The 25,730-nt window shown below is 34.4% G+C and overlaps 6 protein-coding genes across 6 annotated transcripts; 4 read left to right on the top strand and 2 right to left on the bottom strand.

Moving 5' to 3' along the window:
* Window positions 1–31: 31 nt before the first annotated feature.
* Window positions 32–991, bottom strand: DSM5745_05759 (class I SAM-dependent methyltransferase; the record flags this gene model as incomplete). The annotated part of the gene is made up of 1 exon (XM_026747775.1): window positions 32–991. The coding sequence occupies one exon, from the start codon at window positions 989–991 to the stop codon at window positions 32–34; it is 960 nt and encodes a 319-aa protein (XP_026603607.1).
* A 16,979-nt stretch (window positions 992–17,970) lies between these two features.
* DSM5745_05758 (uncharacterized protein) lies at window positions 17,971–18,948 on the top strand (the record flags this gene model as incomplete). The annotated part of the gene is made up of 3 exons (XM_026747774.1): window positions 17,971–18,435; window positions 18,510–18,677; window positions 18,787–18,948. 3 exons carry the CDS (start codon window positions 17,971–17,973, stop codon window positions 18,946–18,948), a joined length of 795 nt encoding a protein of 264 aa, XP_026603606.1.
* Window positions 18,949–19,556: 608 nt separating this feature from the next.
* Window positions 19,557–19,919, bottom strand: DSM5745_05757 (uncharacterized protein; the record flags this gene model as incomplete). The annotated part of the gene is made up of 2 exons (XM_026747773.1): window positions 19,557–19,806; window positions 19,858–19,919. The coding sequence occupies 2 exons, from the start codon at window positions 19,917–19,919 to the stop codon at window positions 19,557–19,559; spliced, it is 312 nt and encodes a 103-aa protein (XP_026603605.1).
* A 792-nt stretch (window positions 19,920–20,711) lies between these two features.
* Window positions 20,712–21,687, top strand: DSM5745_05756 (uncharacterized protein; the record flags this gene model as incomplete). The annotated part of the gene is made up of 2 exons (XM_026747772.1): window positions 20,712–21,122; window positions 21,439–21,687. 2 exons carry the CDS (start codon window positions 20,712–20,714, stop codon window positions 21,685–21,687), a joined length of 660 nt encoding a protein of 219 aa, XP_026603604.1.
* A 568-nt stretch (window positions 21,688–22,255) lies between these two features.
* Window positions 22,256–23,360, top strand: DSM5745_05755 (uncharacterized protein; the record flags this gene model as incomplete). The annotated part of the gene is made up of 3 exons (XM_026747771.1): window positions 22,256–22,669; window positions 22,745–22,888; window positions 22,956–23,360. 3 exons carry the CDS (start codon window positions 22,256–22,258, stop codon window positions 23,358–23,360), a joined length of 963 nt encoding a protein of 320 aa, XP_026603603.1.
* A 151-nt stretch (window positions 23,361–23,511) lies between these two features.
* Window positions 23,512–25,707, top strand: DSM5745_05754 (ankyrin repeat domain-containing protein; the record flags this gene model as incomplete). Its single annotated transcript, XM_026747770.1, has 2 exons — window positions 23,512–23,644; window positions 23,699–25,707. 2 exons carry the CDS (start codon window positions 23,512–23,514, stop codon window positions 25,705–25,707), a joined length of 2,142 nt encoding a protein of 713 aa, XP_026603602.1.
* Between the last annotated feature and the right edge of the window lie 23 nt (window positions 25,708–25,730).

Below are 25,730 nucleotides of genomic sequence, written 5' to 3'. Positions count from 1 at the left end.
TGAAGTAGACGGTCCGAATATACGCCCACATCTACTTTCTCGGGGCATTCGTAGGCTTTCTCCCTATCACCAAGTAGAACAACGAGTATAGCTCCAGGCTCTCGTCGTCAAGTTCCTGGCGGACGCGCTTCAGCAGAGCATCCGTGTCCTCCCTCGACCAGCCCAGGGTCTTGGTGAATAGGCGCAGCGAATATCCCTCCAAATGGTTCTTCAAATGACCATGATTGAGCTCGCCAATAGTAAGCCTGCCGATTGTCGACCTGCCGGTATCTTTCCATTCCCTCATAGGTACCTTGAACATCTGCTCCTGGACCTCAACCAAGCCCGCCTGCTCCATTAGCTCCTTCTGTCTGGTGCCCATATTAATCTGCTTGCCGAATCTCCGCGCCGCCTCGTCCAGCAATGCAGACCACTCCCTAATCGCATCCCACTTGCCCTCCATTTCCTCCTCTTTGCCTTGGCGAGGATGGAAGCGCAGGTCGTGCTCCCGGATCTCCACCCACCCACCGGGAACTAGATGCTTGTACACATTGGAGTAAAAACCCTCCCAGTCGACGAGGAGCCCACCCAGTGCCTCGCCGTGAATCAAATGGAAGGCCTCCTTGGCAGTAAACGGCCACGGGCCCTCCAGGTCGCGGTGCAGCAGCCACGCTGGCCCTGTCTCCTTCACCATCCATGCGGGCTCGATGCCGGTAACGCGTGCGTCTCCGTAAATGTCGCTGTCCAGTAGAGAGTACAACCAGGCCCCACTGCGCGCTGCAACATCGAGGACTTTGGTGCCTCTTTTCAAGGGGAGAGAGAGGGGGGCGATGAATGGCCTTTTATCGGGGAGGAAGCTCCATACCATGCCCGCTGTTGTTTCGAAGTCGTCTGGGAAGGGGAACTCGTCTTCGTGGCCGTGGTACCGACGGCCGTTTTCCCAGGTGTGGTCGTTGCGGCGGCGGAGTCTCTCCAGGTCAGGGCTGGGTACCTTTTTAGAGCCTGTGGACATGGTGTCTCTTGGGTGTCCGAGGAGCTTCCTGCTGTAAAGTTTCAAGGGGGGCAGAACTTGGGGCCCAGGCCAGATGCGCTAGGTACCTCCCTATGCAGCAGGGTCACATGACCTAGGGCTGCCTAGCCATACTGGAACTCTGCTACCTGGAATGCTTCCTTGTTTTGCTAGGACCTCAGTAGTGAGTGGCGAGCTGAGTTGACGATAACTTGCAGGCTTCAACTTGGAGGGTGGGTGGACGGTCTCCGGGGATCGGGTGAGTGTGGATTACCGTATCAAATTTGCTTAGCACCATTGCGCAAGATTATATATTCCTGCTTCTACGAAGTATCATACTACATTTAGTAGCCCCCCGGTCCAGCTGGGGCTCCATCTGAGCGGTGCATAGTCCCTGGATTACAAGCAGACTTGGGCGAGCTCTCTAACTTTTAATCAGAGCACCGCGAGTGCCATCGTAGCCAGCCAATTCCACCAAACTCGTAGCGCTCAGGAGGGACCGCGTCAGCCGACTCAGCGCTGAAGCGAAAGGATCCAACCGGTTCTCCCACGCAATCCGCCCATGCTCGTCCAGTCAGAGAGTCATGAGCAATCCAGACTCGATGGCCTCGCGATCCAACAGATACAAACCCGCTTGGATTCTTAGCTCCGCAAGACTGAGCTCCCGCCACCTCTCTTCGCCCTCCTGGTACTGCGCTACCATCTCGTCGTCCTGCCCACTGCGGTACCGTCCGCTACCCCCGCCGCCGTCCTCGCCCCAAACGCCGCTGAAATCGGTGATCCCGGGCACGCGAACGAACACCTGGCGCCAGCATCCTGGCCTGCCATCGTCAAAATTGTACCGCAAGGCGTCATCCAGGATCTTGGCCCCCGAGACACCTCATCCAGGGACTTTGGATGCCGCCTTCATCTGTTCGTATTTTCCCGTGAGATCTGGGTCGTAACATGTGCGCAGCCAGACGGTCTGCCAGCCAGCACAGCTAACGAGGCTGATATTGCGCTCGTGCGGTGTCTGGTGCGTGGCCAGCACGCGTTTGATCTCCTCGCTGAGTTGTGGCGGGTCGTCGGACTCAGCGCTTTCTTGACACGGCTAAGAGCTGTCAGGCTGTGTCAATTGCCATTAAAGGAAAGGTAAACACACATAACGCTCTGGGAGCGTCAGGCTCTCCCATTCCCAGACGAGCCGCTCCCACTGTTCCCGGCTGTCTCCGGAGGCATTGGGATCCCACCGGTCCTGTGTGCTGAGGTCAGAACAGAACCGGACGGGAGATTGGAAAGCTAACCGAGAGGAAGTTGTCGAATGGGAGGCGGCCGTAATCGGCTCATTCTTCTAGCGTCACGACGGACATTAGGGCCTGGATGGGAAGTAGTAGTAGTAGTAGTGATATTTAACGCCCCGGGGATTGCTAGGCATACGCCTAATGTTCTAGACCTCCCTTGGGGTATGGGGGCGTGCTACCATAGGGTAAGTAGCTTATTTAAATAAGTTTATATACACATGTAAAAAGGCTTTTTATTTTAAAAAGTAACTTTTACTAAAACTTATAGGCTAGGCGCCTGTTTTTTACTTATTATTTTTATATATAATTATTAGCAGGTATTATTTATCACGTGTTTAAGGTTTTAGTAATAATAAGTTATAAAAACCTGCCTTATTATAAATAAAATATATTAGCTAAAGCTAGTTATATTTAAAAAAAATATTTAAAAAAAAATATAATAAAATTAAAAAAAAAATTATTTAATATTAAGTTAAATAATTTTAATAGTGCTAGGGCGCGGGAAGCCCTAGCAAGGGTAAATAAACTTATAAAAATTTATAATTTTAAGTAAAAATATAAAGCCTTTAGGCTTTAATTTATAAAGGTATTTTAAGGCCTTAGCCTTAATTATTAGTAGTATTATAAAATACTAGGGCTATTATAAAAAATACCACCTAAAATAATAATAAAAAACTAGGTATTTAGGGCTTTTACTTATTTTATAAAAATAAGTAAGCCTAGTATTTTTATATTAAAAGTATTTATAATATTACTTAAAGTTTTTATATAAAAACCTAAGTACTAGCTAGTAATATAAAATTAATTACTTTAGTATTAGCTTTTATTATACCTTAATTTAATAGGGCTTTAGCTCCGCGGTAAGTTATTACTTATATTATATAAATAATTTTATAAAAATACTTTTTTATTACTTGGCTTAAGTAATTTAATATATTTATTTATATAGGTTATATATCCCACTTATAGTGGGCTGCGCTTTAAAAAAGTTAATATTTAAAAATTATGTTTTTATAAAGGCTACTTTATTAACTAGCTTATTAGCTAGCTTATTACTTTTAATACTTATATAGCTAAAAAACTACTATAAGTAAATTATATATTAATTTATAAGCTAGTATAACACTTAAAAAGCCTAGTTAAAAAATAATAAAGGCTATTTATATATATACTAAATTATTAAGGTACTATTTATATAAAGCTAGTAAATAAAAACCTTAAAAAGTTTTTTAATTATTATTTTTAGTTTTTAAAGCATGCTTATAGTCTTAGTATTATATATATAAAACTAGGTATAAATTATTAATAGTTTTTATACTTAAAGGTATTATTTATAATATACCATGTAGCTATAGCCTATATAATATATATTTTAATATATTTATTTAAACCTATTACTAAAAATTACTATTTTTATTACTAGTAGTGTTTATTATTATTATTTAAACTTTTTTATAACTAGCTTCTTAGCCTTGCCCTTAATAGGATTTTTTAAATATTTTTAAAAATAATAAAAATATACTAAAACTAGCCTTAGGATATTTAAAAAAAGTACTTTTATAATTTATACTTTAATTTTAGGCTTTTAACACAAGCTAGCGCCCTAACCTTATAAAATCTTTAATAATATTATTTATATTACTAGTAAATTTTAGTTATTTACTAGCTAAAGCCTTAGGGCAAAGCATAGTTATATTTTTTTTAATATTATTATTATAAAAAAAAGCCTAGTATTTTTAAAAAGGGTTATTATTAATATAATTTAAAAAATTAAAAGTATATCGCGGGCGGCTAAAGCTAGGGTTTTTTTAACTATTTTTATATACTAGCTTAATTAGGCGCTAACCTTTAAATCTTACACGTGCCTTTTAAGTTTAGTTTTATTATTATATTATACCTTTATATTATATAAAAAGCTAAAAATAATATAAATAATAATTATTTTATAAAAAAAGCTTGCAGGTAGATTATGTATTATATATACTAAATTATAAATATATTAAATTATTATATAGGCTTTAGTAGCCTGCTTAATAATATACTAATATTAAAAAAGTTATTTATTAAAAAAAATACCTAGTTAATATAGCACAGGCTGTTTTTAGCCTAGTACCATGGTAATAAAAGTAATTATTAACTAGTTATTAATTATTAATAAGGGTAATTTACTATATTATTTTTAGGTAATATATAGTATTTTTAATTTTTTAAGTATAAAGGCTACTTTATTTTATTTTCCCTAGGCTAGCATGTTATAAATATTTTTTATTAAAAACTTATAATTTATATAAAAAAAGTTACTTATATAATTAAAATAAAAATTATTTATATAATTAAAGCATAAAATAAGATTTACTAGTAATAGTTTAATTATATATAATAAAAATAATATTAAAAAAAGAGGCAAGCCCTACAGCGTACTATAGTATACTAGGTATATTATTATTATAATAAATTTTAGGTATACTTTTATACTTTATTTATTAAAAAAAACTTATAATTAAAGTAAAAAGCGCGCGAGGCTAGCCTTGCTTTATTATTTACTAAAATAAGTATTATAATAAAATAATATTAAAAGTACCTAAAATATTTATAGTAATTATAATAACCTCATAGTTTTATAAAAGTATTATTTTTATATTATAAGTAAATAAAATTATTAAGTTTATAGCTAAGTACTTGGGTAAAATATTATATTATTATAAACTTAATATTTTTTATACTAGTATAATAAAAATAATATAACACGCTATTATTTACTTAAGTTTTTTTTTAATGTTAAAAATAATATTATAAGGCGCTAGGATTAGGGCAAAAACTTATTTTTTTTATTATTTTTTAAAGGTATTACTATTTTTATAAGCTTTTATAATAAGGGAAAGTATTTTAGTTATAAATATTAATTATATAGCCTATAAATAGCTTATTTAATATACTTTTAGCAGGCTTTTAAAATATAAATAATTACCTAGTTTACTTTAGGAAAGGTGCTGCTCATGCTAATAATATTTTTTTTAACTTTTTTTAATAAGATTTTTTTTAATTAATAAAGGTGCTTATTTCCCTGCTAATATTCTAGTGCTAAAAAATTAAAATTTTAATTATTATTTATATTAAAACACTTTAATACTACTTTTTATAAGATATTAGCCTTTTTTTATATATTTTTAATTACTTTATTATTTATTAATAATAGGAAAGCCTTAAGCCTAGGCTTTAGCTTATACCATGTTATTATTTAATATAATTTTTAATTATTTTTAATATTATTAATTATCTTAGTTTAATACACGTGTTTAATTTTATAAATTATAACTAAAAACTATTTTTTTTACTTTAGGGTAGGGTTTACTACCCAAGCTTAATAATTTTTTATATATTTAATTAACTACCAGGGGGTACTATAACTTTTTAAGTTAAAGTATTTATTAATTACTTATATAGCTTTTATAATAATATTACTAAGAAATTTAATATATTAATTTAATGTTTTTATGTTTTTAAGTTTCCTAAGTTAAAAAAAAAAGTTATTTTATTTTTTATAAGCCTAGCCAGGCGCTTAAGCTTATAATTTAGTATATTATAATAATATTATTTTAATATTTTTTTCCCGCGCCCTGATACTATAATAACCAGGGTTTAATAATTAAAATTATTATATAATTTAAATATTACTAGCATGCGGGTAAATAAAATATTTAAAAAGGTTAAGTTAAAACTATAACTAGCTTTATATATAACCATGCCTAGCTTATTAATATAATTAATATTATTATTACTAGCCTATTTAATAATCTTACTATTATAATATAGGTTATTTATTCCGGGCTTAAAGGTATTATATATAATATTAAAATTCTTGTTAATTATATAGTTTAGGGTAGGGATTAATATAACTAGGTAAATAATTATTTTATAAATAATTAGTTTTTAATATATATTTAAGACCTTAATATTATTTATTATAAACTAAAGTATATTTTAAAATTATACTAGGTAATATTACTTAGCGTGTAGTACTCCCCCTTTATAAATATAAATAAATATTTTAAAATACTTTTTAAGCTAGTTTTTATAACTATTTTAGGTATTTACTAGCGCGTAGTACTTATATATTAAGTAATTTTAAGTTTTTATACCTATAGCTATTTAGGGCTCCTAAATATAAGTAATATTATAGCCTTATTTATAAGCTAGTTATAAAATTATAATATAATTAAGTATAAATTTACTTATATTTACCTAGTAAATAGTAAGATTTTATTATTATTAAGTATTATTATAATAATAATTATTATAATATCTTTTTTAATACTTTATTATTAAAGCTTAAAAAAGGTTTTAATATTAATTTTTATTACTTAAAATAAAAAAAAAGTGCCCGCGTTAGCTAGGGCAGGTTAAATTAATTTAATAAAAAGTTACTTAAAATTTTAATTACTAGTAAAAGTATTAAATTATAAGGTATAGTAATTAATAATTATTATAAAACTTTATGTGAGGCGCCTTTGTATACTGCGCTGAGCTTAGAAGAATGTGAATTACCGCAATAGGAAAGCGTTGTGTATTTATAGTAGGAACTAATTGCTAATTTTTTAAGTTAAAGTTTTAAGTTAAACTTAGTGTTTTATATATTACATAACTAACTACTACCTTGGCGCGCGGTTAGATTAATACTAAAGTTTTTTTATTAAGTGGCCTTAAGCTACTAAATTATATTATTATAATATTATATAGTTATAACACTATAATAATAATAATAATACTTTTTTTTTAAGTAATTATGCCCTTGTAATTTATAAATTTATATTTTTTTTTATAAAAAATAATTTAAATTATAGGTTTTATTAAGCGCTATAAAATAAGTTATTTTTAGGTTTATAAAGTATTATAATTCACGTGTAATTTATATTTAAAGTTAGGGGTAAAAAATTAATTTAATTACTTTATTTTACTACTAGGTGTAAATATAGTATTACTACCTGCGGTAGCTAGGCGTAATATTTTAGTTTTAATATTAAAGCGCCCTTGTAATTTTTTTTTTTTTTAAATTTTTTTAATATTTAAAGCAAGATGGCACCTATAAGTATATATTTTTTTTATTATATTTTTATTACTTTTTAATTATTTAATTATATTTTTAAAGTTAAAATACCTTATATTTACCCTTTTTTATACTTTTTAAGTATAATATTATTTATTTTAGTGGTATTAACCACGTGTTAATATTATTAAGCTTGTATATTTTATTTTACTTTATACTTAATTCTTATAATAAGGCTTTAAGTTTTAAATAACTAAATTTTTTTATTTTTACGCTTTTTTTAATGCTTTTAACAGTTATTTATAATATATAGGTATTTTATTTTAGCTATTAATATATTATTATATTAGCTTTTTATTTACCTTTTTTTTATGCCTTGCTGCGCACTTGCCTTTTTAATTTAATTAATAAGCTTTTTATATTTAATTTTTTTTATTTTTATGTTTTTAAAACTATTTTTAGTAGTTAAATTAAATATAATTTACTTTTATTATAGCCTTTATTATATTATATATTTTTAACCTTATTTTATTTTTTAAGGTCTTCCATGCTTGCTTTTTACTTTATATTTTTTTTATTTTAATACTTAATATAGTTTTATGTCGCGCTTTAAATACTATTATTAATAATTATTTAGCTTATTATAATATTTTATTTTATATTTTTTTATTATAATAATTAAGTCTTAGTTTTAGCCTTTACTTTTTATTTTACCCTTGGTATATAGGGATTATATCCCCTTACTTATATTTTATAATATTAATTATTAATATACTTTTTAAAATTATTTATTTTTATTATACTCGTGCCGCCGCCCCCGCTACTAACTTTATTATTATTATTATTTTTATATCTTTAATATAACTCCCGGCCCTAGCCCTTACTTTTTTAATTACTTTTTTAATTCTTACCCTAGCCCTTCTTGCTTTACTACCCCTTAATTTATTTTAGGCTTATTATTTTTAATACATGCTATTTATTACCTAAAAAATTAATTATTATTTTTATATATAGGTAATAATCTAGTATTTTAAATATATTAAGCCCGCGGGTAAAAAATATAATTATTATAAAAATAATTATAAAACCCTAATAAAGTATATTATATTTAATATAATTATAATCTAGCTAAAACTGCTTTATGTCCTAGGCTTATATAATATTATATATATTAATAATAATAATTTATAAAAAAATATAAATATTATAATATTAAAAAAAGCTTATAATACCCTTTTTATAATTATTTAGGCTATTATAACTATAAGTATAATTACTTTTTTTATTAGTTTAGTTATACTAATATTTAATTTAAAATTTTTTTTAGCTAGTGCCCGTGTGGTTTATAATAATATTATTACTTATAAGTTATAATTATACTTTACTAATATTATTTATACTAATATTACCTATAGTTTTTATTTACGCCTTTGGGCTATTTACTATTACTATTTTAATAGCTATTTTTACCCTTTATACTAGCGCGGCTTTAGCCGCTAATTATATATTTATATATTTAATTTATTTTATATTATATTACTAACCCTATTATAAATTTATATTTTTTTTAATTTAGTGTTTATTGCGCTATAGCACTGTTTAAGGTTATTATTTAATTAATTTTTATATTAGGGGTTAGTGTTAGTGCCCTGCTAGGTATTATTTTTATATTAAATATTTAGGATTTTGCGCGCCGCGCCGCCTAGGTGCTTGTTTAAGTTTTATTTTTTATTTTATTTTATTTTTTATTTTATTTTTTTTTTTTTTACTAAAGGCCCTGCGGGCGCCGCTAATTAGTAAAAATAAAATATACTTTTTTTTTATTATTACTTATAGCTTGTAAAAAGTAGACTTTTAAGTACGCCTTTTTTTTACCCTTTATAATTTATTCTTATAAAATTACTTAAACTTATTAAGTATTATAATTTTAGCCACATGGGCCTTTAGCTTTTATATATTATTTTTTATATTATTTTAATTTTATTATTTTATAAGGTATTATACTTCGCCCTTATATTTATAAATATTAAAAATTTTTTTAATAAAGTATTTTTTCTTGCTGTTTACTAGTATAAAACTAATATTTAGTACTTAAAATAAATTACCTTAATAGGGTTTTAAAAGTATAATATAAAAAATATTATATAACTAGCATATATTTAATAGGAGTAATAGCTTATATAATTACCTTTTTTATTTTATAATTATTAAAAATAGGCTAATAAGTATCTTACTTAATTTATAGTTTAGCCTTATAAACTTAATATTTTTTATATAAAGTATAATATAATTATTAACTTTAAAGCTTATTTTTTATACTTCTTTTTATATTATATAGTTATTACCTTTTTTAATTTTTATAATTACTTTTTTAATTTTACGCGGATTTTTTTAAATTTTATAGCTTTTTAAAGTTTAATATTTAATATATACTTTAGTCTTTTAATATTAATATATATAGTAGCTTTTAGGTTTATAAAAGCCTTAATAAATATATAATTTATAAATTATTTATACATGTTATTATTTATAAATTATGCTATTTTAATTTAGCATGGCTAATTATTTTAATATTAATTAATATAGGCGCGAAGATAGTGCTTAAAAACTTAATTTTATTTTTTAATTTAGCTATTTATTTATAGGTAATATATAATAAATAGTTTTTATTTTATGCCTAGGCAGTGGCTTAGCATGGCCTAAAATATATTAATAAAAAGACTTTTGTAATTACTAACCATGTTTTTTAGTATATTAATAAAGTAAAAAATATTATTTATAAAAGTATTTATAAGTTATTTTATATTAATACTTTTTAAGCAAGGAATATATTATATAAATTTAGTATATATTTTAATTATTACCAGGACAGTGTTATACACACACTTATTATATTTTATAAATAGTAATTTAATAATAAAATTTATACTAATTTATTTTACGGGCGCTTTTAATAAATTTAATAATTTTAAAAGTTTATATAGCTTATGCCTGTAAACCATAATTTATTAATATTTATTATATTTTTTAACATCCCTTTTAATATATTTAGTTATGTTTAGCTAATAATACCTTTATAAAATATTTATAATAATTATATTAACGCCTTGGTGTTTACCTTAGGGTTTATTATAATTTATTTTTATAATTTTTTTATATAGTGCCACTAACTTTAGTATATAAACTTAGTTTTTAAAATATAATAAATTATTATTTACTACTTTTTAATACTTAAAATTTTTTATATATTTTAAATTTACAAGATTGCCCTTTATTTTTTTAAACTTTTTATTATAATTTTAGGCTACTTATAGTAATTTTTTAATACTTAGTTATAATTTATTTATATACTAGTTTTTATTAATTATAGCTACTTGCATATTAATTTATAACTTAAATTTAGGGTATAATAGCATTTAATTATTTAATTATTTTTATAATTTATAAAAAATTATCCCGCCTGCGGCTTTTTTCTTCCCTTTTTTAAAAATATAATTTACTTTTTTATTTAAAATATTTACCGGGTTTTTTGCCCCTGGATAGTACTTAATAATAAAGTTAAAAGTTATAAATTTTTTAGCTTATCACGCTTGCCTTCGCGTTAGGTTTTTAGTTATTATAAATTATTATAAATTATTATAGTTTATAAGTACCTTAATAAGAAATTTATTATTTTTAAAATAATATTTTTAAACTTAAAAGCATTTTATAATTACAAGCATTTTAAAGTTATAGGTTTTATAATAAGTTTTTATATTTTTTAACTTATAAAATTAAAAAGTAACTAGGTGCTATTATATATTTTTTATTAATTAAAATAGTACTTTAATAATAACATAGCCCAAGGTATTAATTTATAACTATATATATAATTTTAAATTAAAGTATTTTAATAAGGGCTACTTCGTGAACTTAAGGTATAATATATTAAATACTTTTAATATTTTTTTAATAGGTATTTTATAACCGTGTTAATTTTTATAAGGTTAAATAATATTACTATAACTTAACTATAATTTTTAATAAACCTTTGGTAAAAGCCGTAAAATCCTAAAAAAAATATTACTTTTTTTATATTTTTTAGTATTAGCTACTTTATAATAATTTAACCCCTTTTTAGTTTTATTTTAATTTTATTAATAGTTATAATAAAGCCCAAAAAGTTAATTTTTTTAATATAAAATAAGTATTTACTAACTTTTATATATACCTTAAAATTATGTAGTTTTTTAAGGACTATTTACACATGTTATTTATATTTTTTTTTTATTTTTTAAAAAAATAATAATATTATTTAAGTAAGTAATATAAATTATATTAATTAGCCTAGCTAGGGCATGGTTTATATAAAATTAAAATATTACTAGTATATTTACTAGTTTAAAAAGCATAACTTAGTATTTATAAAGCTTAAAGTATATTTTAAATACTATTTTTTACTTATTTTTTTTATAAATTTAAAGCTTATAATATATATCGCGCAGATTAAGCTATATAAAAATTTTTTTTATTTTTAAATAATTAAAAGTCGCGTTAAGTAATAATAAAGGGTATATATTTTTAATTATAATAATATTTAGGCCTTGGTAGTTAATATAAAAATATAGGCTATTATTTTTTTTTAATATAAATAATATTAAAGCTCCCGCAGGGCTTTTTAATAAATATATTTAATTTTTTTAGGGCTTTTTTAATATATTTATGTAAAACCTTAAGCTTTTTTAAAAATAATAAATAAATATACTTACTTAAAGGCTTAGTACTAGGTTATAACTTAATTATATAATTATATAAGTAATAAAACATAAAAATATTTACCTTTACTTTAAAAAATATATTTACATATTTGCGGTATTATTTAGGTAATAAGATTTTTTTAACCTTTACCTTATTAAGGTATATTATAACATAGTTTTTTTATTTAAAAATTTATACTAAAAGCACTTTAATTTTTATAATAATTTTTATAGTATATTTTTATGCTATTATTATATATTATAAGTATTTAAAATTATACTTTACTTTTTAACTATATATTTAATTACTAGTATACTAGTTTAAAATAAGTATTATAATTAAAAGCCACGGGAACCCTAAAATTATATTATAATTATTAATATTAATAACTTTAAAGTTTTATTAATAATATTATATATTATATGCAAGTAGTAGTAGTAGTAGTGATATTTAACGCCTCGGGGGTACTAAGGCTGGTTTAACACCCTTTTCTAACCTCCCTTGGGGTATGGAGGCGGGCTAACACTAGGATAAATATAAATATAGGCTAAAGTTCCCCTAATTTTAAGTTCCCTTAATAATATTTATTACCTAAATAGCCACTTGTAAAATTCTTGTGGGTTATTATATATAATTATCCTAATATATAGCCACTTATACTATTTATTAAGGCTTGGGGGAACATAGATTTTAAGGCCTTAAAGGCGCGGAGGTTATATTTTTCTAACTAAGGAAGATTGGTGGTTTAAGGCTAACTTAGGGCTTAGGGTAGTAAGTAAAAAGGCGCGGAGGTATAAAAGCCCCTAGGGGGGGGCTAGAGGTCGTGGCTCCAGGGGAGCGTAAAAATCAAGGCCTCTTTTATATAAAAAGGCTAAATTTCAACGTGGGAGTTATGGTAGGAGTGGGATTTAAACCCACGGCCCTGAATTTAAGGCCCCTGTGACCGCCCACTCGGCCACTCCCACCATATATTATATGCAAAATCTCTAGTATAAACTATAAATATATATTTTTTATAAAATATTACTATATGGCTATTAATTATATGTATTTTATAAGCTAATTTTTTATTTTATATAAGGTAAGACTTTACCTAGTGGTAGTTTATAAAATTTACTTTTACTTTAAAGTTAATAAAAACTTTTATATATTATTATTTTTTATTTTTTTTTTTATTTTTACCTAAATTACCCAGGCCCGTGGCGTATTTTTTTATTTTATATAAATTTTTAAAGCTTACACCACGCAAAGCTTTAAGATTTTATATTTTTTATATTATTAAATTTATTTAAGGGTTATTATTATAAAAGTACTTTTTTTTTAACCTTCGCCCGGTAACTAGTAATATTATTTAAAATACCTAGGGTAATTATAATTTAGGTATTTACTTAGGTATAGCTTTTTTATAAATAAGTAATTATTTAAATTACTAGGTTATTTTATGCTAGTATTTGCTTTTACGCCTTTTTTAAAGGTAAATAATACTTTAACTTTTATTACTAATAACTTAGTATATATTTAGTTTAGGAATTCTTATTTTTTTTTATAATAATTTTTTTTTATTTATATATATTATTTTTAATACTAGTTAAATATAACATATAGTTTTTATAGCGTTTTAGTTCTTGGTATTTATAAATAAAAAATTTTTTTTATATATTTTTTAAGATTTTTTAATATAGGTGCCCTTTGCGCTGGTTATTCTTATATTTATAAGGTAAGTATTTCTTAATTTAATTTAGTAATTATATAAATTGCCTAATAATTTATTATAGTTATTATTTTATATTACTTTATTTAATAAGTAAATTATTAACAAGCATGGTTTTATTATTAATTATTTTAACTAGTATATTAAGAAATTCTTTTTAGGTAAACGCAGGTTTTACCTTATAAATATTAAACTATTTATATTAATAGTTTTTTACTAAAAATCTAATAAATTAAGATATTTTATAACTATTATTAAAATAATAAGTTAAAAAGATTTTAAAGTATATTTTTATATTTAATTTTTAATTATTAAATTCCTTAATATTATTTACTTAGTATAGTTTTATAAATAATAATTTTTTTAAAAAAAAWTTTTTAGGGCGCGCAGTTACTACTATAATTAATTTTATAATAATTTTTTAAAGTTTATAAGGGTGTTAAAGTCTATTTAGCAGGGAATTATTAATTACTTAATAAATTAAATAAGGGTATTATATATTTATTAATTAGCTTTAGTTATTATAATTTACTAGCATGCCTTTTTAATTTAAGTATAAATTTATTAATATTTTTTTTATAATATTCTTATTCCTGTAATTTTTTTTTTTACTAAAATTATATTTAGTATTACCTATAGTTTTTTAATAATTTTTTTATTATTTTTATTTTTATATTTTAAAGTAAGTACTTTATATTTTAATATCCCTTATATAATTTAATTTTTATTTATAAGGGTGCCCTAAGGTTTTTTTAGTTAAAAGTTTATAAATTTTTTTTTAGGTATATTAGTTAATTATTAAGTTAAAATTTATAATTACTTTTTTAAAGCTTTATTTATTAACCCCTAAAATTAAGTTTACTACTTAGCTATTATATAAAATAAGTTTTTTTTTAAAAAAAAAAGTAATTAAAACTATAAGGCGCCTTTATATATTATACTAAGTTTAAAAAAATATAAATTACTATAATAAAAAAGTGTTATATATTTATAATAAAAATTAATTACTAATTTTTTAAGTTAAAGTTTTAAGTTAAACTTAGTATTTTATATATTATATAACTAACTACCGCCTTAGCGCGCGGTTAAATTAGCGCTAAAGTTTTTTTATTAAGTAGCCTCAGGCCGCCGGATTGCGTTATTACAACACTGCGCAGTTGTAACACCATAGCGGTGATAACACTTTATTTATTTACCTTTAGCTTTTTTATGGCGTGCTTTTAAAAAAATTTTTAAAATAAAAACCTTTTAATTTTAGCCTAGAGCTAGGTATTAGTATTAACCTAGGTATATATATTTTAGTACTAGTAGGTATTATAATAATATATATTATTAAGTTTTTTTTTTTAAATAAATAAACTAATTTTTTATTTTTACACCTAGGGGCTACTAGGTAATTATTATATTTTATTAATTAAGGGCCCAGGTAGTTTATATAATATATAAGGTTTTTATAATTTAGGCTAATAAAACCTAAGTAGTTTATAATTATTATATTATATTATATATAATATATTATATAATTATATTACACTAGGTAATAGTATTTTTAGTAGCTAGAATTATATTAAAAAACTAGTTAATATTTTTTAATAAGTTAATAATACTTGCTTTAATTAAATAAAGTAAAAATCTTGGGCTGCTTTAAAAAAAATACTATTTAAGTAATATATTTAATATTAAGGTTAGGCGTATATTTTAAAAAAGTAAGCCTAACTAGCTTTAATTTAGTTTAGGCTATAATTTTATTTTAAATTAGCTTAGTAATATTTATTTTATTATTATTATATACTAGGATAATATTAGGCACTTCTTATACTATATAATTATATTATTTTTAAAAAAAATAAATATTAATAATACCTAGGGTATAATAAATTATATTAATTACTTTATTAATTACTAAAAGGTTTTTAATAAAAAAATTATTAAAAATAATAGCCTAGCCCCTGTGGGTAGTATTAATTTTAAAAATAATTATAATTATAATTAAGCCTAGCATGTATTTAATAAGGGCTTGTTAAATAATATATATCTTTAGGCATGCTATTAACTTATTATTAAAAAGGGTAATTAATACCTTATAATTATTATATATTATTAAGGCCATGGTAAAGCTATTATATATTAATTAAATTATTAAAATACTTAAAAGGGGCACCTTACCTAAAATAGTATTAATTAAAATAAAAAAATTTACTTTAAAAGGGGTGGGTTAAGCCCTTAAATTTTTAAAAATTAAATTTATTTTTTTAGGTAATAATCTTACTAAAAGTTATTATAATAATAAGCTAATTATATATATATAAAAAAATATAATTAATATTATTAATATTAGTATAGCCTTTTAAAAAAATAAAGTATATAAATTTATTATAAATATTATAGGTAAAGGCTTTTTAATTTTAAGTTTTTTACTTAATTATAAAATTGTTAATAATAATTATAAAACTTATAAAAACTTTATATTTAATACATGCCTAGTGCTTTTACTTATTAAGCTAATTATAAAAGGTTTTTATAACTAGGCTAGGCTAAAAAGTTAATATATTATTACCTTTAATAATAAAAAAAAATAGGCTTACTAGGGCCCTTTTTTTTACCTTTTTATAATATAAAGGTTAAAAAAATAAAAGGTTTTATAGCCGCGTGAAGTTAGTTAAGTTAATACTTATAAACTAATTAAAAATACACGCCTTAATTTTAGCTATCACACCGCGGGAAGTGGTAAAAAAAAAAAGTTAAAAATAAAATTAAAATAATAAAAATATATATTTATAATAATTTTAAAATATTTAAAGCCCTTATTTAAAGGTACCCCTAGATCGCTAGGAGTTGTAAAGGTGTTTGCCTGGATGGGAAGTGGAATGGGGAGGGATAAAAGAGAAGAAGGGTAAGAATGGGGATAAGATATCAGTGATACAACGCTAGTTCAGCGGGAGTTAATGGGATGCGATGGAAGTTAAATAGGTACCTAGCCGGCGAGAGGAAAGTCAAGGGGCGGATAGTTCCAGCGCGAAGGATGAACGGCGTCGTTTAGCCGACCACTCTGCTCACCCAGTCTCGCGACTTCAGGGCGGCAGTGCCCAGCTACTAGGGTATAACCCCAAGGGCCATGGTCTTGCGGAGGTCTGTAGATCTTTCAAGGTAGCTAGGTACATCAGTGAATGGTGATCCGTGCGCTCCGCTTCGTGCGGATTCTATGGGGGTACTATTCCCTCTTTTGTTCCTTGCATTTTATGTAGAGGAGGTTATGTTGGATGTAGCTACCATAACGACATCGTAAACTGAAGTACAGGTTGTTAGGAATGCATCTGAAGCAGCCCGGTCTCTCGAAGCCGTTAAGTTTCTTACTCGAGTGTTGGCATTGTAGAGCAACCAAGGACACGTCAGGTTTTCACTTGCCTTCCACCGAGTCAGAAAAAGGTTCTTTGCCGTGCCTTTTGAGGATTGGTGTCTGATTTGTTTGTTTCAATGTATAATGCAGGGCTCAAGAGCGGGAATGTATCTCGGCTTGTGTTGGCGACTTGCCAGATCCCTACCTAAGCAGGGTGAATTGGAAGCACTGCCAGGGTGACCTCTGAAGAAATCCATGTAAACCGTATCTTATCAGAGGTCGCAAGCTGTGGGCTTCGATAACTTGGTGAGAAGTGTGGGAGCAAATCTACCTACCATGGGTGGTGAACTGAGGTGTTCTTTATTGAGTTAGGGCTAAGTACAGTCACTGTAGAGTGCATGCAACATGTGAGAACTTTAAAGCCATACTATTATACAAGAGAGTGTTAGACCTTATATCTCTTCTGACATTCATATAGTAATTGTAATAGTCAGCTCTAAGTTTGCTGCGTGTTGCTACCGGCAGCAAGTATAGTAATCCAGGTGGAAAATGAATCACTTATTCATCACAGGGCTGATATTGAACCTATATAAACAGCCAGACACAGTAGACAGCCATCCATAGATTCCATGGGGTCTATCCTCTTTAACTCTCATTCACTATTCTTCTTACTGAACACCAACCCTTGACACTTCCAAACACCCTCCAGCACTCCTCCAATTCGAGTATATATACTTCTTCCCTCAACCCGCATCATCTCTCAGCTTCCTATCTTCTCCATCTCTCCAACATCCTTCTCCTCTTCATCTTCCATCAACCTACCTTACTTCCAATCTCCTTACAATCCTCATCACCACCATCACCACAATCAAAATGATCACCAAGTCCCTTTTCGAAAAAACCCGCTTCCCGCCCTACACCAACCTCCCCATGAAACTCGCCAGCCGCGTCCCCGTCTTCAAGCGTCTCTTCTCGCCCACCAGCACAATCCTCGACCGCTACTGCTTCATCGCCGAGATCCTGGATGTCGAGTCCCGCTCCTCAGGCCCCTACCACACCATCCTCAAAGCCCGCGACTACGACGACACAACCGTGACAATCGCCTGCTCGTTCCCCAAACAGGAACCGATGGGGCTGTCTGCGCACCAGGCTCTGCTGTCGGCACACGAGGTTCTGCCTGACGACCAGGTTCCGCGTAGGGGCATGTGTGTGTTTATCCTGAATGCGCAGACTCAGAAGATTCAGCTGGAGGCTGCTACGGCCGAGGGAGATGGCGCAGGCAATGAAGTGGACGATGAGGTTGTCGGGATTGTACTCGAGGACGTGACACGTTTGAAGGTATGTCCATCCGTCGGCGTCTACCCAAGCCAAAGAGTTGGGAATACGTGCCTCACATTTGACAACCTGCCTAGATCCTCGGGGTAAACCTCAAGACGCTGATCGCGCTGAACAACACCATCTGCGAATTCACCTCGGACCGCGGCGGCCAACGCTGCTTTGGATGCAGGCAGCGTCGCGCCCCGGGCTCGCTCGATCTGTGTGAGTCTTGTGGCTTTATTGGCTTCTGCGCTGATAATCCGGTATGCCTCTACCTCCACCTCCACCTGCACCTCTAGCTCCAGCTCCAGCTTTGAGTCCTTCCCCGGTCTTACCATAAGTAGCCACCAGCTAACCATTCCCCACACGCAGGACTGCGAACGTAAAGGCCGCGGCGAGCAGCGCCACGACGGGCACTGCCAGGTCCTCGAGGACCGGGATATGGGCCGACTGCTTAGGGGCGAGTGGGATGACCTGGACTGTTTTGAGTGGGTTGTTTTTCGTTTGCCTGGAGACCAGGATATTTATCTTTAGGTGCCTGCAGTCACTGCCCGTTGAGTTGGTGAAGCCATCTAGCATGTACCATACCATATCTGGTGTTTGTTTAGTGTATGAGAAAACAGCATTTTGAGTCTTTGAACTTCACGCCCGGATCTAGGCGTCTGCTACCGATTCGACAGAGGAGGCGATCTATACGTGTAACATCCATGGATTTATACCTACATTCAGGACTACCCTGACTAGCCCTGGAGATAATCCCGTGCGCAAGACAAAGTGCTTTGGATGCTCAGGAAGTATCCGGAGTATGAATGCAGGAAGAAGGTGATTGAAAATGTATCTATACGTAAGGCATGATGATATGATATCCAATCATTGTAACTGATCTCGCTCCCTCGCCGCCGCGAACTCATACCGCGGTGATCTCGCCTCGACCTCCGTGGGCTCGCCAGGCGATGGCTCTGCTCATCCGATTCCACTCCTCCAGCCTAATCCCTGTAATGTCACAACAGCAGTAACAACAAAAATCATCACAAACACCGTGATAATATATTATCAAAGGCTTGATTCCCCACGCGAGATTGGAGACGGCACAACCTGCGCAACGGTCGAGTTCACGTTCCCCAGTGTTGATCATAGCTCGCTTAGCAGGAGACAGTTTCGAAGCCCGTTTTGCAGCGTTGGTCGAAGCTTACGCCCTTGCTGCGCGGTGTCCGTATACGAGACGCAGCGGTCCATATACCCATTAAGACTATCGTCGTGCGCGACGGTAATGTTAACCGGCCCGGTGCGGTCCTCGTATCATCTAGGGTTATCTCGAAGGCCGTCCTCTTTGCAATAGCGCCAGTATGAGGGGCAGCGGCGGGCGTATAGTTCAGTTTGGCCGGCGGGCGTCTTTAGTCTCTGACAGTCAGTCAACTCGCATGCTTTACAAGGTTCGCCTACCGTAGGAGGCCGGGGCTGCCATTATTGTACTTGATGTAGCGGTCTTCCCACCCTTGGACCATAGGAGCTGGACGTTGTTGTTAGTGGAATGTAGCCGTTGATATTGGGAAGAATTGTCTGCTGAAGAGAAAGATCGACCGGATGCTAGGGTAAGTTATCCATGTTGGCCTCGTGATGTTCAAACAAGCCACCCCCGTCACGGTTCGTCTGGGCAGCTCTTAGCATGCGGTACCATCTCTCTACAAATATCAGGCTTAACAGGACCCAATTCAGCAATGTCCATCTACATCAGGGCAGTTGGCCCTTCCGTGTCTGGGAATCGCCGAATAGTTGAGATTAAACTTAACCACACTGATCTATGAACGGGTGCAATCCATGTAGCGGTACTGGATTCGCCCTTGTTGGCTCCACTGAGGCAGTTACAGCTGGAGCTGGAGTATAGCCCCAGCATTAGCTTGACATTTGGAGTCGTTGAAATTAGTAGAGACCAAGGTACATCTGCTTCTCCCCTGGATGCCACTGCCAGCCAAGTCGTGCTTTCGCAATTCGTGCGTTTTGGCTGGAGTGGTAGTCCAATGTTCCAGGTTGAGTGTGAACGGGCAGTCCTAGTTCTGTTCTCCTTGGCCCATTCACTTCAACAGCACTCCAGATCTCCTCAGGATCTGCCTTCACTGCTGCCATTAATATGCCCTTCACCTGAACGTCCAGTACACTCCCGGTCTCCTCCCATCTCAAGATAAAAACCCCTGGACCACCCACCGTAGAGACCCCATCAACCTCTCCGATCTCCATTCTCATCATCCTCATCACCCTTCCATCCCACCAAAGTCCAATCCTGTCCGATTATTCCAATCATGTCGACCCTCCGCATCAAGCCAAGCATGGAGTCCTCCTCCACCCCCTCAGACACCGAGATGACCGGCAACGCCCCAGCTCCAGCTCCAGCTCCTGCTGCAATCCCCACTGACGAAGACACCACCACCACCGAATTCCACTCCTGCTTCGCCGGCGAGATCATCCACGTCCAATCGCTCAAGAACTTCAACGCCACCCTCCTCGTCACAGACAACGCCAGCCGTACCTACCGCGTAACCTTCCCCCTGCCGACCCACATCCCCGACACCGGCCGCGGCGCCGACCCCCTCCCGTTCCTGAAGCGCGGGCTCGCGATCCTAGTCGCTGGCGCCGTTGATCGCGAGCTGGATGGGGACGTGGACGTGGACGTGGAGCGCGAGATTGAAGTGCCGGATTGGCGACGTGTCAAGGTATGTATATGTATACATCATATGCATTCGTTATTGTGGTAGTAAGCCCGAGGTAGAATGATGTCAGTGCTAACGATGGCTGGGCTTAGATCCTCCCCTTCCGCCTCGCCCACCTCACCTATCTCTCCGTGACCTTCGTCGAAATGACAGGCGGGTACGGGAAGCGCGAGCGCATGTGCTGCTCCTGCGGGATTCTCCAGCGCGGGATGCAGCGGTGCCCGCACTGCAAGACGTACTACTTCTGTAGCCGGGTATGTTATCTCTCTGTCTCCTCTACCCCTCATACAATAAAAGGATGCTAACCGTCTTGTGTCAGAAGTGCCAGGACACCGCGATCGAAGAAGGCCACCGGTACGACTGCAAGGTGATGCGCGATCCCGACATGCTGGCTTACTTCCGCGACGAGTGTGAGAGCCTCGAGGACCATCGGTTCCAGTCTATGGCGTTGCATACGGAGATGCGTCTGGAGGAGTACTCTGACATTAACATTGCCATGTTCAATGTTGAGGACTGGGCTGAGATGGATGCGTTTTATGGCCTGAGTGAGTGGACTGGGCATCACTAAGCCTAAGCATTCCGTTTGTTATGGTGTTCTGTTCCAGCTATCAGTATGTTTTTCATGTCGTTTTATGAACAGTATCTATGGCCTGCGTGAGTGGACTGGGTAGCCTCCATTTGTTAGGATGCTCTGTTCCAGCTAGCCTCTCTTGTCGTTTTATGAAGATTTAGTATGGTCGTTTCAATCAACCTTTCTGGCAACGCGCATTGTGGTTCCCATGGACCATCTGTATCTTTCATAGTGAAAGGTTATCTCTAGAGCCAGCTACCATAGGTTTTCCCCTTATTCGCCTCTCAGTAGATAAAGCCCAGTCAACAAACCTCCGTCAGCAAGTGTTTACCGTCCGCACATCAACAAAGCCCGACATCATCCCCGCCGTATCCTCCATCGCCCTGGGTCTCTCTGAGAATCAACATACTCAACATCTTCCCAACCATCAGCACCGCTCAGCAATACCCTAGGAAGTCAACTCCGCATCTATTCTTGTACCAGCATTCGGCATTCAGATCATCTCCACACTCAGTCCAACCCACCTACCATAAAAAAGCCGCCCGCCACTATTAAAACGAGCACCATGCTGGAAGACCTCCACGACGAATATCTCTTCCCCATCTTCGAAAACCTCGCTGAGCTCCCCTTCCCGGCGTCCTCAACCTCCTCGAACCCGGACTCCACGCAATCAGATCCAGATCCCACAGCAACAGCAGAATGGTGCGTCGTCGCCGGAATAGACCATGTCGTCCAGCTAGCGGACGGGTCCACGAGCCTCACAATCGGCGATGAAACGAGAGATCAGGCGCAGGTTATCCTTAACCCGGACGGGGAGTCTTCCGACGCAAATGCCGATGCCGATGCAAGGCGCTGGATCTCAGAGCTACACACGCTTCGCCCGGAAGATGAGTTGACTATCCTCCTGCTGGGCGCGCGGAAGGAAACCCTTGATTGTGGGAAGATCAGGGTGCATGTAGCGGATTTGCGATGCGTCAAGGTATGCTTGTTTGATTTCTTTTGTCATCCCTGGACTTAGCTGGATGCCGCTAACTCCTGGTTGATATTCCTCCAGGTCCTTCGCATCGGCCTCTTCTACCTCTTCGAGCTTACGGACGAACTGCGGAGATATACCGATATGTGCTATGGGTGTGGAGAAGAAGACGGACGACCGATGCATTGGTGTCCGGGGTGTAAGATGGCTTTATTCCACAATCGGGTATGTTTCGCTTCTGCCCCGGTCTTTGATATGACATGTGGATTGGGCACCGTTGACGAAGTTCCAGAAGTGCCAGAAGAATGTAGATCATCTACATCGCGACAATTGCAGGCTACTGAGGGATGTAGACCTGCAGACTCTGCTCCGTGAGTTTCCGGATGATTATCAGCATTTCCAGGCGCCGGGGTTGAATGTTCTGGAGACTTGGTCTGAGGATGAAACTGAAGATGAGGATGAGGATGAAGATGAGGATGATGATAAGGATGAAGATGAGGATGATGATGAGGATAAAGATCAGGATGAAGATGAGGATGAAGAGGAAGATGAAGATGAGGATGAGGATGAGGATAAAGATGAAGATGACGATGAAGATGAGGATGAGGATAAAGATGAGGATGAGGATGATGAGGAGGATGAAGATGAAGATGAAGATGAAGATGAAGATGAAGAGAAGCAGCATAATTATGCATAGAGCTATGTATCTTATGCAGCGAACAAAGTCTTGGCAGGGACCGATCTCGTCGTGCGTGAATCAAAAGCAAACGAGCAAAAGCCTTTTCAAGGGTGAACACAACCACTCCATCCCCCTCTTCCACGTAACATTACCCCAATCCCTTGCCGAAATGAGCCTCTCAGCGCTCCCCGTCGAGATAATCTCAAATATCCTAACATACACATCCCCATTAACGCGAGAACCCTCGGATAGCGTTCGAAGGCCCGCTGTCGTGGCTTTCTTCCGGCTAAGACTGGTGTGCAGTGAGTGGAGCCATTCAAGTCAACTACAGCTCCAACTAACCAACGATAATCCAGGACTCTACGACAGGCTGATTGTCGACTACTTCCTGACAACACCAGATCTGTACCTGGAGTTTATCAACCCCTCCGCTGACCATCTGGGCCTCGACCCTACGCCCGCGGGCAAAATGGCCATGGGCCATCGGCTGCTGCTTCGCCAGATCGAGCGCGCGCAGCCGGTGGCCGGAAAATGCTGCTCGAAATCCTCACTTCTGAAGGAGATCGTCGCGACGGTAAATACCGCTGTTGTGTGTCTGTCTGGCGAGGACGGTACGGATCCTGCCGAGCTCCGCAGACTTTATACGCACGGCCTCGTCTCTGCGATTGTCGATATGGCGCGGCCAGAAATGCCGTTGATGGATATCGTCAAAGACGAGGAGTGCTGGGTTTTCGATGAGACGGACCGGACTTTCTGGGCTATCCATGATCCCAGCCAGCAGGACTTTCTTGACATGGCGTTGACGGTCGCGGCGACTTTGGGCCGGCTGCGGGATATGAAGGTCTTGATGCGAAAGGGTGCTCGGATTCTGAGTGAGGAGCCTGATGACGAGGACGACGAATGGCCCAATGGGCCGTGGGTGCCCGCGGCCCTCCACGGGGCGGCTATTGGCGGACATGTCGAGGTGATGAAGTTCTTAGTCGAGGGATGTGGGCTCAGCGCGGATTTAAGCAGCTATAATACGGGCGAGAGAGCGTTGCATTACGCCGCTAGGGGCGGGCACGCGGATGCTGTGGGTTACTTGCTGGGCCTTGGTGCGAAGCCGGATGTGCCCAACGATGCTGGACAGTCGCCTTTGTGTATTGCTGCTGGGCTCGGGCATGGCGATATCGCTAAGAAGCTTTTGCATCTGGGCTTCGACGACGAAGAGGCTGCGAAAAGGGCACTGGAGGATCTGAAAGCAGCGAAAGACCAGCCACCTCGATGGAAACCCGAGAACTGGCTTTCTCGGTACGAAAGCACCGGGTTCGTCGACGTCAACGGGCAGGATGGCCGCGACAGAACGGCGCTGACTATAGCGGTCGAGAGAGAGCAGCTAGCTTGTGTCGAGGCGATCCTGTCGAGAGCGGATCTGGATGTCAACTGCCGGAGTCCTCGGCACTACAATCAGACCCCTCTCGCCATGGCAGCGTGCTTTGGCCGAGAAGATATGTTTGATCTTCTGTGGGCTCACCCAGACATCGACACCTTGGTCAGAGACCACGGCGGATATGACGTGCTGATCTATGCTGCACAAGGCGGGAACGAAAACATCGTCAAGAAGATCCTTCAAAGCCACCCCCGCAAGATTTCCTGTCGAGGCAGGGACGGATCTACGGCGCTGATGTGGGCTGCAGCGCGCGGGCACGATTCAGTTGTGAAACTTCTCATGGCACATGACGGCATCGATGTCAATGCTTCAACAGAAGAATTACATGTCCTCATTGAGAATTCTGACCCGAACAACCGCCAATACAATGAGTCAGCTGAGCGTGTGGCGGCGCAGGATGGGCGTATTTTTGCATGGGAGAATGACAGGCTGGCGATCCTGTTTGGACACAATGCCTTGGATGCGGCAGCGCGCGCTGGCCGTGAGAGCACTGTGAAGCTGCTACTGGAAGATCCGCGTGTTGATAGATTCATGGCTGATCGGTCCCAACGGATACCGCTGATCAACGCGGCCATCGCCGGCGAATTGGGCGTGGTGAGGGTGTTTCTGGCCCGCGATGGAGAAGACGTGAATTGGTGCGACCACTGTGGTGAGACTGCCATTACAAATGCAGCTGCAGAAGGGCATCGTGCGGTAGTTGAGTCCTTGCTGCAGTATCCTGGCATCGATATCCGGGACATGCTCGCTGCCGCCGCAAGCGGGGGTCATGAGGATATAGTGAAATGGCTGATCGAGTCGAGCATTGTTACTGACCGGTCTGAGATAGAAGAGGCTATGTATTCCTCGCAACACGCGGGCCATCAAGCAATCTACTCATATCTGTCAAAGTACTGGAAAAGGATGGCACCGCCACGGGACAGACACTGGTTTGCATAATGCTGTGCAGGCTTATGTATTTA

The sequence above is a fragment of the Aspergillus mulundensis genome, assembly GCF_003369625.1.
Source record: "Aspergillus mulundensis strain DSM 5745 chromosome Unknown scaffold_5, whole genome shotgun sequence".
NCBI lineage: Eukaryota > Fungi > Ascomycota > Eurotiomycetes > Eurotiales > Aspergillaceae > Aspergillus > Aspergillus mulundensis.
The sequence above is the reverse complement of the archived record's forward strand: the minus strand, read 5'-3'. Positions and strand labels throughout refer to the sequence as shown.